Source organism: Lipophrys pholis (genome assembly GCF_963383615.2).
Source record: "Lipophrys pholis genome assembly, chromosome: 1".
NCBI lineage: Eukaryota > Metazoa > Chordata > Actinopteri > Blenniiformes > Blenniidae > Lipophrys > Lipophrys pholis.
Window position 1 is genome coordinate 19366877 of NC_137635.1, and position 17301 is coordinate 19384177.

Here is a 17301-nt window from a genome sequence, read left to right on the forward strand (position 1 = left end):
TGTGTGTGTGTGTGTGTGTGTGTGCGCGCGTGCGTGCGTGACGAGGGGGTGTGATGACTCGGTCTTTCTGGGGACACGGTGGTTGCTTAGCGGCCAGATAAACAAGACGTCCGTCGAGCGCGCGTGCGCGAGGGCGGTCTCGGAGCGAGTTAGTCTACCGAGGGCGTAACGAACGGGCGGTTCCGTTGGCCCGGTTCTGATCACCAGAGTCCTAAGGGGAGGTCGGGTCCTGCAGTTAGAACTCCTGTGATCAAAACAGATCTGCTCTGCAGCAGCTGACATGCAGTAGTGTGTGACCTTATCTCGATCTGATAAGGGGGGTGCTGCGATTAGTGAAAGAGGGGGAGAGATGAGAGAGGATGAAGACAAGAGAAAGACAGAGAATTCTGCGTGGCTCGGTTCTGAACCCTGGTTCCTCCACACAGAGCTCCCAGTGGGCCTGGAGCTCACTCGGACCTCTGGTTCTGAGGTGGAAAACCAGAGTCCGGGACTTGGTTGGTGCGCGTGAACGCGCCTACACAAACATATGAGATACTGCGGCCTTCTGAGCGGCACAGGGAAACATATTGCATTTTCAACAGAACATCATTCTAACTATTCTCTGCCCAGACAAACGCTCTCACCCTCTGGTTCTGGACAGCACCGTCCGTGGTGCTGTTGGTTCTGGGAGGCGGTGGTAACTGGTTGTTACCAGGTCTTAATTTCAGCATCCTGAAATTAAGAGGCCTGGCTCCAGCTGCAGGAGTGCAACTGAGAGGATGATCTTGGGAGGAGACGATGGCTCTGGTCTCCAGAATCTCCCAAAAACAGGAAAAATAGCGGAAAAGAGAAGATGTAGTCCAAACTGGGTCCTGCTCGTCCAGCGGGCTGGCGTTGGTTCTGTCTCTTTGTTTCTGCTTGGTGCTCTCTTTACCATCCTGAGGCAAGCAGAGACATGTGTCTCCGCCGATGGTCAGTTGAGAATAGCCGAGAGCTTTGATAGAACGTGAGTCTCATCAACTTGGGTTTGGACCCCTGCTGTGTTCGGGTCGGATTCAAGCGTCCTCATTGGCCACTTCCAGGGTCTGGCTCGCTCCCCTGCTGTTTTATGGCCTATCCATTGTCCCTGGTGTTTTCCTTTCGGGGGAAAAAGCCTTTGGAGGAGTTCATGGAGCTCTGGCCCCAACACTCCTATTCTGCAAAGGTAGAGAGACACATTCTGTATTCTGTAATTCGAAAATTGCAGGAAGTACTGGTATTCACTAAACTTGGATAAAACAAAATTTAAGGTGTTTGGGAATTATAAAGGGAAAACTGATGTAAAAGTTATTATAGAGGGTGTAAAAGTAGAAAAGGTTAAAGAAGTTTATGGGGGTGACAATTGATGAAAACATCTGTTGGAAATCTCATATTACACATATCCAAATTAAATTATCCCAAAATGTTTCTGTCATTATTAGTACGCAAAGCAAAAAATACTTCTTTAACAACAAGGCACTGTATATTCTATACTGCTCACTCATACTGCCACATGAATATATACATATAAATATGTATATCTGTATATTGTATCACAATATATGTCTATATTAGATAACATAGAATTATATATCTTGTACGGAAGCCCTAAAAGGCCATGGGTAACTTTTTTTTTCTCTCCGTTTTTCCGTGATAACGAGATCATTTCAGTGGTTTTCTCGAGATCTCAAGTTATTTTTTTTCCGAGATAACGGGATTCCTTTTCCCAAGATAACGAGAAAAAATTACAACATAAGTTGTTGTTGTTGTTTTTTTTTTCTGGCTCTTCAGCCAGACCAAGACGTGACAAGCTGCCACTGCTGACAGACAGGTGAGTTAAGCCTATTTCTGTGTTTCTTTATGCTTTTGCACCTTTCTGGTTAGAAGATATGATGCATGGAAACCAAAAGGTATTTGTCCAGGTACTGCACTGTAGGACTGTGATAATCAGCCTCCTGAGCCTCTCCTAGTGCAGGTGCAGCGGTTTGTCCCCAGACTGAATCACTGTCTGTGTTTTGGAGCAGCCAGGAGGAGCTGGGATCGGGCGTTACTGCCTTTAATCAACCCAAAGAACTGTTACTGTGGTTCTGGAACCACAACCAGACCAGCTCACTTTATGACAGAGGAACCTGTGTAGCATCTTATCCATCCAACAACCCATGCAATGAGACGGGGCTTCATGGTGCGTTCAAGTACAACTCGGTTGCTTTTTTCTCATTTAAGACAGCAGTGACAGCAGAACTGTCACTGCTGTCTTGTTGCACATGCCCCCAGGTACCTCTGTATGAGCTTTCACGTCGATTCACTGTCGCATTTTTTTGCCCGCAATTACACATCAGATACTGTATGTACTGGCTGAGATACACTTATGTAATTGTGGAAGAAAATGCTAGAGTAAATCCACTTGAAAAAACAGAGGTACCTGGGGGCATGTATATGAATAGATGCTGGAGTTCTTCTTAAAGTATATAGATATATTGCCAATGTATTTTAGAGTCTTTTCTTTCTTAGCTGGCATTTCTTCATCAGCCTCATAAAAGGCTGGATTCTTTTCAATCTCCTGTAACCCCGACGCACTTCCACCTGATAGAGTACGCAAGTTTATTTATAAAACATTATAGTCATGCATACTTTTAGCTTTAGCTTCCAATGCTCTATGATGAAGCGTTGTCATTTCTGTTGACCTATGATCAAATCAGCAACTGGAGTGTTGTCATTGATGATGTGATCATTTCATTTTAATAAGATACTCTGGGTCAATTGGCTTATTTACATAAAGGTTGGGAGTTGGCTTAGCTCCCTCCTGTCCACCCTGGACACACCCAACCACCACAGTATTGTCCAAGTACTTCTGTATATGGCAGAGTTCAGTCTTATACTGGAAATCAGATGTGTAGAGAGTTAACCCCACGGTGTCCGACGTGCAGCCGCCCGCTCTGACGAACAGAGGGAGTCCCCAATCCAAGAAACACACATAATTATAATAATATATTTTACCTATCAACGCCTTTTAGGAACACCCAAGACACTGTACAAAATGAACATATTAAGATACAGTTAAAAATGAACCAAAAAAACCCCATAATAATAACATTAAAATAAACATTCCGACAATTTTCAGCAGGAAAACATTGTTTACCATGAATATTCTTGTTTAAAAACATAAGGTTTAAGATGGGATTTAAAAGTGTCCAGGAATTGAAAGTTTCTAATGTTTGATGGGAGGGAGTTCCAGAGGTGGGGAGGCCAAACAGCTGAAGGCGCTGAACCCGGTGGTGGTCATGCGGGCTGAAGATAGTGTGAGGCTGAGAAAGGAGGCAGATCTGAAAGTGTGGCTGGGTGTGTGAATATGGAGGAGGTCAGTGAGGTAAGGAGATGCAAGGGTATGGAGTGTCAAAAGTACAAATTTGAAATTAATGGGCCCAGTTATGAGGTTGTGGAGAACTGGGGTTATGTGGTGGGAGTTGAGACAGCAGGGAGTTACCGTAGTTCAGGGGGGAGCAGACCAGGGAATGGACCAGTGTGGCGGTGCTGCGGGCTGAGAGTGATGGGCAATGGCGGTTGATATTGTTGATCATGGAGGCAGGTGGGAGGGTAGAGGTGCATTTGGTTGAAAGGTAGAGCTGAGTGTCATCTGCATAGCGTGACATTGAATATTCTATCTATGACACATATGGCCAAGTGGGAGTAGATGGATAATGAAAGGGATGGGGCAGAGGACAGAGCTCTGGGCGACACCAGAGGAGAGTGGGGATGGCTGGGATCTAAAAGATTTCAATTGAATGGATTGAGTGTGACCAGAGAGGTATGACTTGAACCAGCCCAGGGTTGTGTTGCACAGTCTGATGGATGCTAATCTGTTAAGGAGGATGGAGTGGGAGACGGTGGTAAAAGATGCACTCAGATCGAGAAGGAGGAGGATGGACAAAAGTCCAGAGTCAGCTGCAAGTAGGAGGTCCTTGGTGACTGTGATGAGGATGGAAACCAGTTTAAAACTGTTTATAGTGGTTATTGTTGGAGAGATGACTGTGAATTTGGAATCAAACAGGTTTTTTTTCTCCAGTATCTTTGAAAGAAACGGCAAATTGGGATGGAAGTTATTGAAGTTGTTGGGTTCTGAGCCGAGTTTCCTCAGAAGTGAAGTTATATCAGCAGATTTGAGAGATGGAGAAACAAAAACAGAGGTGAGGGAGGAACAGATGATGGCGGTTATCAGAGGTGAGAGGGAGGAGACGCTTGTCTTAACTGCAGCTGTTGGCATTGAGTCAAACTGGCAAATACATGATTTGGATGTGGAGGATTTTTGTCTTACCCGCCAGTTTCTCCGCTGAGGTGCAATCATATAAATGATTATAATCAGGGAACTCTTGTAGCTCTGAGATACCTCCACCTGAAAAAGAAAGCATACAATTTGTACACTCCTGTAGTATCAAGTGCAGCAATTGGGATTAACCCTTTAAACACAATGTATCTTCAACTGGGGGGCCGGCAGTTAGTTCTGAAACAGACAGTAATGAAAATGCAAGTCCAACCTAATAAATGATCAAATACTAAAATCCAAGTAGCTTAATTTTGTCAACATGCATGCTACATTTTTGATGCTACCACTCAGCCACATTATGTTACACACATAAACTCGACAATACACAAAAGCAGACTCCACATATTATGACAGTGTCTGTCTATGTATAGTATAATGTACAGTGGTTGGCTTGGTTTGTTTCACACCCTGGGCAAACATTCCCTTTCCCCACCAATTGAAGCGATTCAATTAAGCCGGTCCAACTATTTTCTTTTTTTCAGTGTATATTAGGTATTGGCAACTTGGCCATTTCTCACCTTTTCTTTAAATGTAACGGTGTGGCAAATTGCAAAGGGTACATTATATTATCTGTATCTAAATAATGAAATCTTGAGACTGATTAATATATAAGAATGAGATATAATAGTGTTTAGTTTCACCGTCTTTAAAAAGTCACAAAGGATATTAGGGTTTGTTTGCTTGTGATGTTGTAAAAGGTTTTGCATTAGCCTTCTGCCTAAAATGTCTCTTGAAATTATTTCAATGAGCACCTTATGAACAGGTCAATCCTCCACAAAAGGATTACTGATTAGTGGAATATTATGTGATGTGTTTGTCAACGAAACTGACTAAATTTATTTACAATTAGATTCAATGATTGTTGAGTTGAGTGATGTAGCATTTTGTTTTTTCTGCACAACATTTGAAGGAGTCCCTGCTAAATATTTCAATGTAATGGAGAGGAACAGACACACACAAGAAATCAAACCGTTGGGTTAAATTAACATTAATGTACAACACTGTGCATGATATAAAAATAGAGATCACAGCTTACCAGCGAGGAAAACAAGAAAGAAGGAACCTACAAGCATCGTAAGAGTAAACATTACTTCATATCCCTGTAAGACCTGCACTGTCTGGAGAGGATCCGTCTTGTATGGATTACATTGGAAGACACTGGGCAAATGTAGCAACCAATGTTTTACTTGCTTTTGTCAGCTGTGAGTGATTGGCAACACCCACAACACTCCATGGGGCAAATGGACTCATCTATTAAACCACAACTCTGTTTGTGGTCAGGCTCATCCTGAGAGAGTGGCTACTCCTATAGACTGACATATCTGTTAAATGACTCTGGGAAATTGTTAAAGTAGCCTACTGATGAACAATTGTTACCATTCTAGACTTTTCAGTCTGTTAGAGCTCCTTTTCTGGGCCATTTGTAAATTACATGTTGAACTTTTTAGACCACATCCTCACTCTCATCCTCACCATCTCGCTGGTCTTTAATTCCCTCAGGTCTTTAAAGGCCTTATCGCACTCACCAGGCCAGTGCACTTGGTTCGGGGCTGACGCTTCAGTGAGATCAGTCAGCAATGCAGCTCTCTGCAAAATGGGGAACAAATTTCTGATGCCATTCAGGCAAACTCATGAAACCCCTCACTTTCTTCTTAGTAATGGGCTTCAGGAATGCCTGAATACTCTCCGTACCCCTAACTTGTGGCTTCCCCTTGCCAAATCCTCCACTTCTCTGTGAGGTGGTGTGATGTTGATCAGCCAGGCAGATCTAATGTGCCACAGAACTTAAGGTGATTTACATGCTCGTCCAAAGACTAAATCATCCAGATATGCTGTGGAAAACTCAGATGCTGCTCTCAGCACATGATCCATCAGCCTTTGAGACGTGGCTGGTGCTCCCTGGACAACCCAGTCATTTTACCAAACTGTGTCTTGCAGGCAGTATACTAAAAATATCCACATCTGAGTCTGTTTCTAGAGGTTTCTTCCTACTCAAAAAGGAGTTTTTCCTTTCCAACACTTACTCGTGTGGAATTGTTTTTTTTTTCCCCCTCTATAAAAGTACCTTGAAGTGACTGTGTTGTACTTGGCAATATTCAAATGAAACAGCATTTTCGTTGTTTTAAAAGACAAGAAGTGAATCCATGTTGATGTGGGCGTTTTTCTCTGCAGTACAAACTGCCCTCTGTTTTTATGTCTAATAAGAGATTTATGTTCACATGTGGATTACAAGGTCATCAAAAGTACAAAGTACAAGGTCATCGGAAAAATACACACTGAAAACAAGTTGCGATGACTACGAAAAAAAAGCTAAAGACTAACAAAGTACTTGTGTTCAAAAAGTCAATATTTGTGCAGTTTGTTTTCAAGCTGACGCCTCGTAGGATTTGTGTAAAGTTGGGGTTTGTAGTATTTAGTGAGCTTCACCTCTGCTTATCTTATCAAAGTTTTGTTGTATTTGAGAAAGTTGCTCCTCCTTTGTACGTGTAAATGATAAAGAGTTGTGGCTTACTCGGGAACAGATGGTAAATGTACCAGAACTTTTGACTAATACACTTGCTGACAATTTGCTTTATCAAGTTTAAGAAGATAAAGTCTGAGCGGGAAAAACTCAAGATAACCATTATTTTTCTGCCCCCTGGTGGTCACAGAGTGAAGCTACTGTACTCGCAACAACAAATGATCATCAAATGTGTGTGGAGATTCTTAAAGTTCTCATTTTCATCGCTTCCTGTTTCCATTGGTTTAGCTGCTGCTTGGAGGCTCAGTTTTAATCTTCAGATGCTGTGAGAAGTCAGTTCTCTCATCATCATCTTCAGCCTTCACAGTAACACAAATGATGGAGTGCCGGTCGACAGCCAGCTCTTCCTCCTTCAGTGCCTCCGGACTGATGCGGAATTCTCCTGGTTCCTCCTTGATGTGCTGACTGGGGGTCCAGGAAGCTTCTTCATTCACCAGCAGCTGCACATCTACGCACAACAGTAAAACGCAAACATTAGAAAACATCTGATGTAATATTGTAAAAAGCGACCCATTATTGTTTTTGTTTTTTTTAAATATTCAATAATAAATAATTCCTCAAAGCACTGGTTCAATCAGCTGGAATACTATTCTGTAAACTTTAATCCCTCAATACCCTTTGCATAGGGATGTAAAATGCCAATTTGCATGTGTAACTTTGATCATCTGGTTATTAAATCCTCCATTATGTCAAAGTTGGACTTATATTCCCATTTTTTCCCCCCTGAAACTGCTCAGATACCAAACACTATTTTGCTCTTGCTGACAACCCAAAACAAACAACGTCCTGTTTGTGGATTTCTTTTCTTCAAACAATCAGATTTTCTGAAGAGCATACAGGTCTTTAGGTCTATCAACAAACAAACCTTTAATGCCAGATGTTCCTGTGAATCTTTCTTTACCTTGTTTTCTCGGAGTAGATAAAACCAGCTTCTTTTGGCGAAGGACAATTGGGACATGAGGGCAATTCACATGTGATGGCGGCAGTTTCCAAGCCTGTGCTGCAGCTGGGATTTTTCCCTGAGATGATGAGGAGGTCTTCTGATGCTCCAAGGTTATGACTCGGGGGGATGGATGGGACTTCAGAGGAAGGAAGTAGAGCACTTTGGGAGAAAATTTGTCAAGATGGTCTTCAACTAGTCTGGTCACTGTGGGTGAAAATGTGTATGAGTGGTCAACAGTCACATCTTTCAGAAGGGCTGATGGGGTAGGGCTGGTCTCAGACTGAGGGGGTAGCAGTGTGGATGGGTTACAAGTAAGTGAAGGTAGCTCCACCTTGCAGCTCTGTGCACATCTCACCACATGAACGATCGTGTCAGTTTTGCGCGTGATAGTATTTGCACAATATGGACAGTGAAAATGGCTTCCATATCTGCATCGCCTCTTACATCTGCACATAGTCACATCTGAAAAAAATAAGATAATAATTAAAAAAAAAAAAAAAGAAGCGCCCCCAGCTTACATCACATTAAATAATATTGCTGCAGGTAAAGTTACTTTCAAAGTAAAAATCTTTGATTATAATATTAAACGCTTCTCATCAACATACCTTGGAAATGCACGGCATTTGCAATGTGATTTTCCAGATGTCCCTGAATCACTTTCTCCTTTTCCGTCTTGACTCTGGGACACAGAGGACATCCAAACTCGGAGAGTGAACGGAAAGTGCGCCTCAGGCTGGCTCCATCAATAATTATAGAAGGGTGCATCTGGTTGAAAGCAAAAGTCAATTAATATTAGGGTCTTGATATTTTGCATCTATCACTTATTGAAAAACTTTTTCCTTTTTATTTACAACATGTGGACCAACGTTATCAGGGCGCAGCTAACACTTTTTGACTTTTTTTCCACATTCCAAATAGAGCACTTAGAACTTAACATTTGTTGCTGCTTTTCAGGACGAGCTGCAATTCTCGTCGCATAAAAAAATAACAAAACTCAACGATAAATAACCTCACGAATCGATCAGTTTTGTACTACTTGTACTGCGAATTTTGCTGAAAAACAAACCGATTTCCTGGGTGTTGGAATTAACACAAGAAGACGACGAACTTCCGGAATTTAAGCGTACGTCAACATCGCCGCCATATTGGACCGGGCAACGTGTGTTTACCATGGGAAAGAAGGGTTTTGACACGTGATTGTGGTCATCTTCATTCTCAGAATTCTTCGCTGCATTGCTGACGCCCACTGATGTACCTGTTGAATAAACGTAGCCATAAATATATGTAAAACTGGTAATATCTTATTCAACAAGTAGCTTGCTTACCTGAATCCGACATGATCTTCCGACCGGACTTGCTACCTGTGGGCGGATGCGCCGCATAATCGTGGTCCGCAGTTGCAGCTTCAGCCTGGCTATCTTGCTGTGAGAGGACAAGCTGCCGTTTCTGAGGCCTCTCGAAGGCAGACTCCCTCTTAGGTGGTGCAATAAAATTATTCCAGGGAAAGAGAGATGGAACAGTTCCACTTTTAAGGCGGCTGGTGGTGGATCCGCTGACAAAGTCCTCCTGAGTGAAGTGCCGGCTGCATACAAAAGTGTTCCCTGGCTTTATGCGGAATCTCGGGCCCTCGTCCCTTCTAACGGCTTGGACCCACTGCCTCCTTTGGTCCGGGTTCGTAGGAAAAGCGTGGTAGGAGAGGTATGGTTGTCTTCTTGCCCCACAAGAGCAACCAGGAACAGAACAAAAACAACCGCGCCGAGACTGAGCCATTTTCGTCATTGAAAAGCTATAGGCACTGGAAGTTGTCGCGCACCACATCCGGTTTAAAAGGCGGAAGTGTGAAAAAGGCCCAGACGCATAGACGCCTCATTTCGTGCTGGAGAGTGATGCAGCGTCGCCGCCATATTGGATGGGGCATCTCGCTGTCGAATAGCATGTCAAGGGGAGTTAATGCAGCACATGTTCGTGTTTTGTTAACAACTTGAAGGAAAGCCAAAGAGAGCAGAGCAGTGGACCTCTCTCAGCCTTTCTCTGAAAGTGAACCTCAGTCTGATGATGTGAGGATTTGTCACAAATCTGCTCATATTAAAATCTCTCCCTTGCTTTGTGCAACTCTTTTTACACACACTCACACATACACTTTTTACATGTGATAGATAGATAGATAGATAGATAGATAGATAGATAGATAGATAGATGATAGATAGATAGATAGATAGATAGATTAACTTATCTATGCACAACCCCTTTCGCGGAGACACACACGTTTTTTTTTTTTTCGTTTTTTTTCCTTTCTTTTTTTTTGCCCTTGTCCTGTTCGGCAGCTTGGGCCAACAATATGATGTGATTGAGAGCCTTCGGAGTCAGAACAGATTTTGGTCTTGCAACAGGGAGAGACCTGGAGTCTCCTCCTGTTGCCTTCTCCGTCAGAAGATGGCATGGCTGCCGTACACGACCGGGGGGGAACGCTCAAAGAGAGAGAGAAGAGAAAAGAGAGAAAAAGGTTGAGGGAGGAGGGGGGAGGGGGTAGGGGGATAACATACAATATCCTTGTTGTGCTACATATATTATTTGCAGTTATCACACTGATCCAAATATTTTCCAACTGTTTTTGGATTAAACCAGCCTGAGCTGCTCTATCTAGACAGTAAAATGATTTCCTAGATTAACCAGCCTGAGCAGCTCTATCTAGACAGTAAAATGATTTCTTAGATTAACCAGCCTGAGCAGCTCTATCTAGACAGTAACGTGAAGCAGGAACATGAATTAACAAAGAGGCGACAACAAAAGAGGAACATGATTTTTAAAGTTTGAGCAAATGATGATAGAGAACAAGCAACTTCAGAAGCACCTTTCGTGAGGAGTGGAAGTGTGTGTGTGTGTGTGTGTGTGTGTGTGTGTGTGTGTGTGTGTGTGTGTGTGTGTGTGTGTGTGGTTTGTCCACTGGGTGGGACCGGAACTGCTGTGGGGGGACCCGTGGCGAGACCCCGGGGTCCGAGGCCATCGGGCCCGGACACCGCCACCCCGGCAGACGGAAGCCCCCCAGGCCCGGGGAGACCCCAGCGAACCACCCCAGAGAGCCACGTCCCCGCCCAAAAAGCACCCGACGGAGAATGCAGAGAGGAATCCCCCCCAGGCAAGAGGGGCCCACAAGAGAAGGATAAAGGGCACAGGGCCCCAGGCCCCGACCCAAGCCGCCAAGCCGAGAAAAGGCCGGAGCAGGGCCCCCGGGCCGAGCGGGTCGAGAGCCCATCCCAACCCCGGCGGCGAGTCCCGCCGCACCCCCGGGAACAGGCCCACCCACCGCCCCACCCCGAACCCGGCGAGGCAGATACGGCCCCAGCCGCCGCGCCCCGGACCAGCCCCGCCCCCAGACCCAGGAAAGCGAAGGCCGGCGCAGGCCCCGGACGGAGGACAGTCAACTCTACACCCCCAGGAGCCTCATATCCCACCCGCCCCATGATCCTCCCCCCCGGTTTTAATTGAAATACCCAACCCCTGACCCACCCCCCACAGACACCCACCCCTGACGCAGACGCACACACACACACACACACTCGGGACGGTGGGGGAGTGATGACTCTCGCCCCCCCAGGCCGCCGGCCGGGCCCCCACCCGGCCACCGCGGTGTCCCAACCTCCACTAATCCAACAGTAAATGGAGAAGGAGCACCGCGCCCCAGCCCCCCCACGAGCGCCATGCCCGAGGGAGCGCGCCCCCCGCATCCCAGCCGCACTCACCCCGGGCCGGGGTGGGACCCCAGCGGGAGGTGCTGGGGTCACACACGTTTGAAAGCAGCAGTGGACTGTGGGCCGACATACACTGGGTTGGCCCGACAGAAAGAAAAAAACCTCCCTCGTATTGACAGTTTGTTTTGGTGAAGTTTTATTTCAACACGATTGAGTAAAAGCTGCGTGAGCAGATGAGATGTCTGGTGTGTGCACACCCATGCCTGTGCCTGAAATATTTAGAAAAAATTTAATATACTCGGTCCACAAAAACAAATATATGAAGATGTGTTATTGGTGTTTACATGTGTATGAGAAAGAGGAGAGAAACAACTCCAAATGATCAATCAATCCGTTTAATTTATACATTTATTAATATGCCATATCATATCATATCTCAGTCTTTGTGATGAAACATAATACAAATTATTTTAGCATAAAAGCAAGTACTTTGTGTGTGAAAATTCGGCAAGTGATTATGATAGTTGGACTACACCTTCCTCACCTTGTGATCTGGGTGACGGTGCTCAAACTGTCACCCCCGCGACCCGGAAACGGATAAGTGGAAGAAAATGAATGAATGAATGAATGAATACACCATCCTCAGTAAAAATAAATGGACTTGAGGTGCAGGGTGCCCTATCCAAGATGGTGTCGCACCACGATGTCAGCTCCGATAGGCAGGACCAGTCAATGAGGCTTCTCCCTATATTATGTCCATGCCTATAAGGGTTAGAGCTCACACCAACAAAGACCTGCTACTTTTGACTTGTGCAAATTACCTAATAATTTCAACTTATTATCTCATAATTATGACTTACTATCTCACAATTTCGATTTACTATCTCATAATTTTGACTTACTATCTCATAATTTCGACGTACTATCTCATAATTATGACATACCATGGGATTTGTTTTTTTACTCAAGTGTAAGTTCTTCTTTTTTTTTTTTTAACTGGTGGAAATGGGCATCCATAGTTAAGGTAGTATCATCTAGCACGTTTTCTTTCACATATTGTAATGGCAAACACATATCAGAATGGTAAAATATAATTTAAATGTCTATACCATGCCTCTATTAAATTGCTTTTTGCTAAAAGTTGAGCATCAAAAAAGTCTCGGAAATACTGAATGGGCCGTCTTATTGAATGAGCATCAGGAAAAGCATCCTGCCAAACTGGAACTTGTTTTGCCGAGTTCTGCTTGACAGTCTTCCAGGCCACCTCTTGCCTTTTTATTTCTGGAGTAGTGGCTGATTTCCCCCGTTCAGCTGCAGTGCGAGTGCTCGCATGTGCGTTATCAGGCCCATCAGCGTCTTCATCACTGCTACTTTCGTCACCTGGGGTAGAAAAAAGAAATCACTTAAGAAAAGAGCAGACATTTGTCATCTATTCAATACGTGGTTACGTAATGTCACAAGCAAGCTGAAGATTTGCACAGAATTAGTTTTTAGTCACCTGGTTTAGCAGTGTATTCCTCTTCACTGTCCTCACTGTCACTGAGACAGCTGTGGTCACTGTCCACAGGTGGAACTCTGGTCTGAGAGACACCTGCTCGCTTTCCAGAGAATGATGCCGCATTCGTTTTTAGTGCTACAGAGAAATAATGGACAAAATTACATTTACATCCCACCATGTTACTTTAGCAAGGATCATAAACTTGAGTGAATTTGAGTGTAGAATACCATCTTGATACAGCACTGCAGCCATTGTGGGCAAAAATGTGCAAATTAGCGACAAACTGAAATGATCAAATACTTTCTAAAATATTTGTCATATTTGTCTCTGCCCCCTTATGTTAGTGATAGAAGAAAACAACGAGACATATTTTTTTTTATCTTTGCACGGCTTACCTCATACTGGACAATTTATCGAAACACGCCAACTACATCATTTTTAGCGTGTCTTTCATTTCCATGTAAAAATGAAACTTTTTCCCTGAAATGAAAATGCAAAAACTATGTGATTTCACCTGAAACATTTCCGTGTAAACGGAGCATAAAAGTAACTGCGTTCAATTCTGAAATGCATTTTAGCTGAACTGTTGTTGAGTATTTTTTTTACATTTGTTTTTTTTCAACCATATCAACTAGTAATGGCACCAGGCAGTGTTTAACACCTCAGGCTAAGATTGTGCAGGTTTGTAAATTAAGTTTGGTGCTTAAAAATTGTTTGATGCCATGTGACAACCTCAGAATATATTTTTGTTTTTGCTCTAGACTTCAAATGAAGTAAATTAGAGTGATGAAATGAACACTAAGTTTGCTTCTCTTGATTTCCAGATGCATGGCCAGTCTTAAAAGCAGCAAATTCTAGCAATTCTACATGCAAATACTCAAAAGTATTCCTAATACTGTATTTGATGTCCATAAATTGATATTGCACAGGAATATAAATACCTGAGACATGTAGAGCATTTAAAAAAAAAATCATTAGGGGGAACATAAACACATCTTTACCAACCTCATGAAATGATGCAGACATTCACTACAGTAGTACACCTCTCGCCCGTGTGCACGCGCATGTGTCTCTTCAGGTGTGTGTTGCGACTGAACGTCTTGCCGCAGCCGCCGCAGGTGAAGGGCTTGTTGCCGGTGTGGACGCCGCTGTGTCGCTTCAGGCTGCCCTGCTCGGTGAACCTCTCCCCACACACGCTACAGGAAAACGGTTTCTCACCTGTGTGAACGCGCTTGTGTCTTTTAAGATTAAACTGGAGTCTAAATCTTTTCCCACAAATGTCACAAGTGAAAGGTTTCTCACCCGTGTGCACTTTTACGTGTGTCTTAAAGTGTGTCTTTTGGCTGAACCTTTTTCCACAGAACCCACACTCAAACGGCTTCTCACCTGTGTGGACAGTCATGTGGACCTTAAAATGTGCCTTCCGACTGAATTTTTTGCCACAGATGCCACAGCTGTGGGATTTCTGTCCCGTGTGCAGCTCTCTGTGTCTCTTCAGACTCCCCTGCTCAGTGAAGCTTTTCCCACAGAGGCCACAGCCAAAGGGTTTCTCACCCATGTGGACTCTGGTGTGGGACTTGAGGTTGGACTGATGAATGAATCTCTTCCCACAGACGCTGCAGCCGAAAGGTTTCTCACCCGTGTGGACTCTCTTATGTCTCTTCAGGTCACCTTGACGTGCAAATCTTTTCCCACAAACGTCACAGCTGTACGGCTTCTCACCTGCGTGCACTCGCCGGAGTCTCCTCGGGTCACCATCTTGGCCATCCGACTCTGGTCTGGCTCTCTGCTTCCACGCATCAGCGCTGTCTTCATTTTCAGGTCCAGAGTCTGACAAAGGCTCCTGCCACTCTTCGTCATCATCATCTTCATCTTTAATGCTGACTTCAGTCTCTGATGAATCCAGATCCCTTCCATCAATATTTGATTGTAAATGTCTGACGGATTCTGTGTCTCTGTCTCTTTCTGCTCTCTCACAGTCTGTTTCTGCTGGTTCACCGGAGTTGCTGCTTGACGGCTCAGTACGAGTCCGATGAAGCTGTGAGGACTCTGTTCTGTCGTCTTCATCTTCATCCTCTTTCTTCACAGTAGTACCACTGGGTAGAAAGCTACTGTTGTGCTTTTCTCCTTCCTCCTCCTCTTTCAGACCAGGAACCCGCTCTTCTTGACTGGTCAGCGCCTCTTCTGGTTCCTCTTTAATGTGGAGGGGTTCCAAATCCTGTTGGTCCAGACTGGGGCTCCATTCATGAGGAACTTCCTCTTTAATAATCATCAACTGCTGGACACCTCCAGGAAACACTGAAACACAACAACAGCATATGTGGGATTTCTCCGAGTTTGGTTTCTCTTTATAAAATATACAACACATTAAAGGTCTGGTGAACAGACTTGAAAGTTGTGTTTAATTTCATAAAATGCATGTAATATATTCTTGGTAAAAGACTGGAGGAGAGGACATGTTCCAGATATGATTGACAGTTGACAAAGCTGAAACACAGTAACACAGTAAATTGAGATATGTTTGTATCCATCTGCAATGTTTTATTGTATTTGCATTATATCCTATTAAATCCTTTTAGGATTATAAAGTGTGGTGGTTGGTACACATGCCTCACAGTCAGAGTCGGTGTGGAAAAAGCTGATTTTTTGGGGTCATTTTTAGCTCAATTCACTTCACAAAACAGATGCAAACGAGGCGTTAAATTACATCCTTATTATTTATTTGAACTTCGGAAGTGATTCAATGTAAAATTTTCTGTTTGGACTACAAAACACATGGGTAGTCATCCTGAAGTAGGCGTGCAAATACCAAGTTTGCTCACCTAATGACAAGGAGAAAAAAACATGTGAAGCAAAGTCACTTCTTTTGTGAGGGAATACAGATGGAGAAATGATGACAAGCGGCTCAGTTGTACTGTTTCCACCGTCCGGCTAATCTGTTTACCTGGTGTTTTGGATTAAGAGGTTTCTCTGTTAACTGGTGTTCGAATTCCTTAAGACTTTTTAGCGTCCCAACACGCTAAAGGAAGTCGATCACCATTTAACTCGGTAAATGCTTAATCCTTAGCATCATTGTCGAGTGTCCTCCTGCAGAAATCTTACCGGGTTGGTTTGAGACATGATCCTGCAGCTGATGGACACCGAAGCTCTTCCTCTCTAGCTGTTCTCCAAGATGCACATTTTGGGATTTCAACCGCTGATGATAATCCACTTCATTCATGGTGTTTGTTTCTTTAACCCAGAAGGGGCTGTGGGCACCCAGGGGATGATCCAGGCCTTTAGGCACATCATTTCTGTCACTTTCTTCTGACGCTTTCTGAAATTTCTTCTTTGCTTCATACCGCCCCAGCTTGTTCGATGGCTTTTGTGCCTCTAGTTGTCCATGGACGAAGATGGATGGCACAAAGTCAGGATGGGATGGGTCACCATTGGGTCTTCCTGCGATATCAGACATTGTATTGAAAGAGCAGTTTATTAAGATGTCTGTGTGGGATGATCATATTGCATTATAATTCACAGAGCACCTTCAAAAGACTTTTTAGTTTGAAAAGCCACCGTACAAATGTTACCTTCATTAATAATATTATTATGACATGCATTGCACACACCAGACATGCCTGTGTGAGTGAGACTGGGAAAGTGTGTGTGATTGTGTGAGGGGGTGGGCTGCGGGATGAGCACATATGTACTGGTATTTCTTCATATATTTCATTGTACACATTTGCAAGTAACGTTACAGGGCGATCAACGTCACATCAGAGATCCATGGTTGTATGCAGTTTATTGTTGTTAGTTTACCTCCGATGAAGTGTTTGCCGCAGAGAACTGCGTGGGTAGACGGCTCCCACTTTGTGCCATCTGTGTTCTGTCTCCGAACTGCAATTATCCACCGTTGTCGACGATTTTCATCCTTGGGGAAGACATGGAACGACACCCTGTCTTTCTTCATGTTGTGGTTGGAACAACCAAACGCCACGCACGATTTTGGCATGTTTAATCTGCGCTGTAATCTAATCTCCCTCCAAGAGCATGGTTGGCCCAACAAACACGCCACGTGGGATTGTTTTCACCGAGGCTCCTGGACCGGAAGTGGCCTAGTTGAACCGGTTGCATTCCCGTTCGAATCGACACGAGCAGATGTAGGCAAATAAATAATATGCGACGCTCGATCAGACTCCAGCAAGGAATGAGGTTTCTATTTTTTTATAAAGTGTATGGATGTAGGTAACCGATGTGACCCTGCGCATTGCGATGACGTCACATACAATATCATCTACGGCAACGCCACACGGACAAACTATATTACGGCCAGATAGATAGATAGATAGATAG

General features: G+C 44.1%; 2 protein-coding genes across 6 annotated transcripts in view; both read right to left on the bottom strand.

The window, feature by feature from the left end:
- LOC308120045 (uncharacterized protein) overlaps positions 1-17237 on the bottom strand; it is a 17398-nt gene extending 161 nt beyond the window's left edge. Inside the window, exons 1-5 of one of the 4 annotated variants that reach the window (XM_080480423.1) lie at positions 16768-17232; positions 16072-16407; positions 14692-15267; positions 4310-4387; positions 1-1175 (exon numbers count right to left, since the gene is read on the bottom strand). The exon at positions 1-1175 is cut by the window's left edge and continues 161 nt beyond it. In XM_080480423.1, the coding sequence (XP_080336549.1) occupies positions 1171-1175; positions 4310-4387; positions 14692-15267; positions 16072-16407; positions 16768-16960 (1188 nt within the window). In that variant the 5' untranslated portion in view covers positions 16961-17232 and the 3' untranslated portion in view covers positions 1-1170. Of the gene's footprint in view, positions 1176-4309; positions 4388-11658; positions 12852-12969; positions 13212-13588; positions 15268-16071; positions 16408-16767 lie in introns of those variants that run through there. The other 3 variants (XR_013936012.1, XM_080480422.1, XM_080480421.1) reach the window with 3 other exon arrangements.
- On the bottom strand, positions 6462-9596 carry LOC308116213 (uncharacterized protein). 2 transcript variants are annotated; one of them, XM_080474256.1, is made up of 5 exons: positions 9108-9596; positions 8952-9037; positions 8388-8547; positions 7741-8244; positions 6462-7287 (listed from the first exon to the last, which is right to left on the bottom strand). In XM_080474256.1, the coding sequence occupies exons 1-5, from the start codon at positions 9559-9561 to the stop codon at positions 7064-7066; spliced, it is 1428 nt and encodes a 475-aa protein (XP_080330382.1). In that variant the 5' UTR covers positions 9562-9596; the 3' UTR covers positions 6462-7063. The 2 variants fall into 2 exon arrangements, with proteins under 2 accessions (XP_080330382.1, XP_080330383.1); XM_080474257.1 differs by having other exon boundaries at positions 8952-9028; positions 9108-9573.
- Positions 17238-17301: the final 64 nt, after the last annotated feature.

What these genes read in the sequence shown, in the direction of transcription:
- LOC308116213 (XM_080474256.1), bottom strand. Translation starts at nt 9,561, where the DNA reads ATGACGAAAATGGCTCAGTCTCGGCGCGGTTGTTTTTGTTCTGTTCCT. An exon ending in GAAGATCATGTCGGATTCAG is followed by an intron (nt 9,038 to 9,107) that starts GTAAGCAAGCTA and finishes TTTATTCAACAG; the next exon opens with GTACATCAGTGGGCGTCAGC. An exon ending in ATCTACTCCGAGAAAACAAG is followed by an intron (nt 7,288 to 7,740) that starts GTAAAGAAAGAT and finishes TGTTGTGCGTAG; the next exon opens with ATGTGCAGCTGCTGGTGAAT.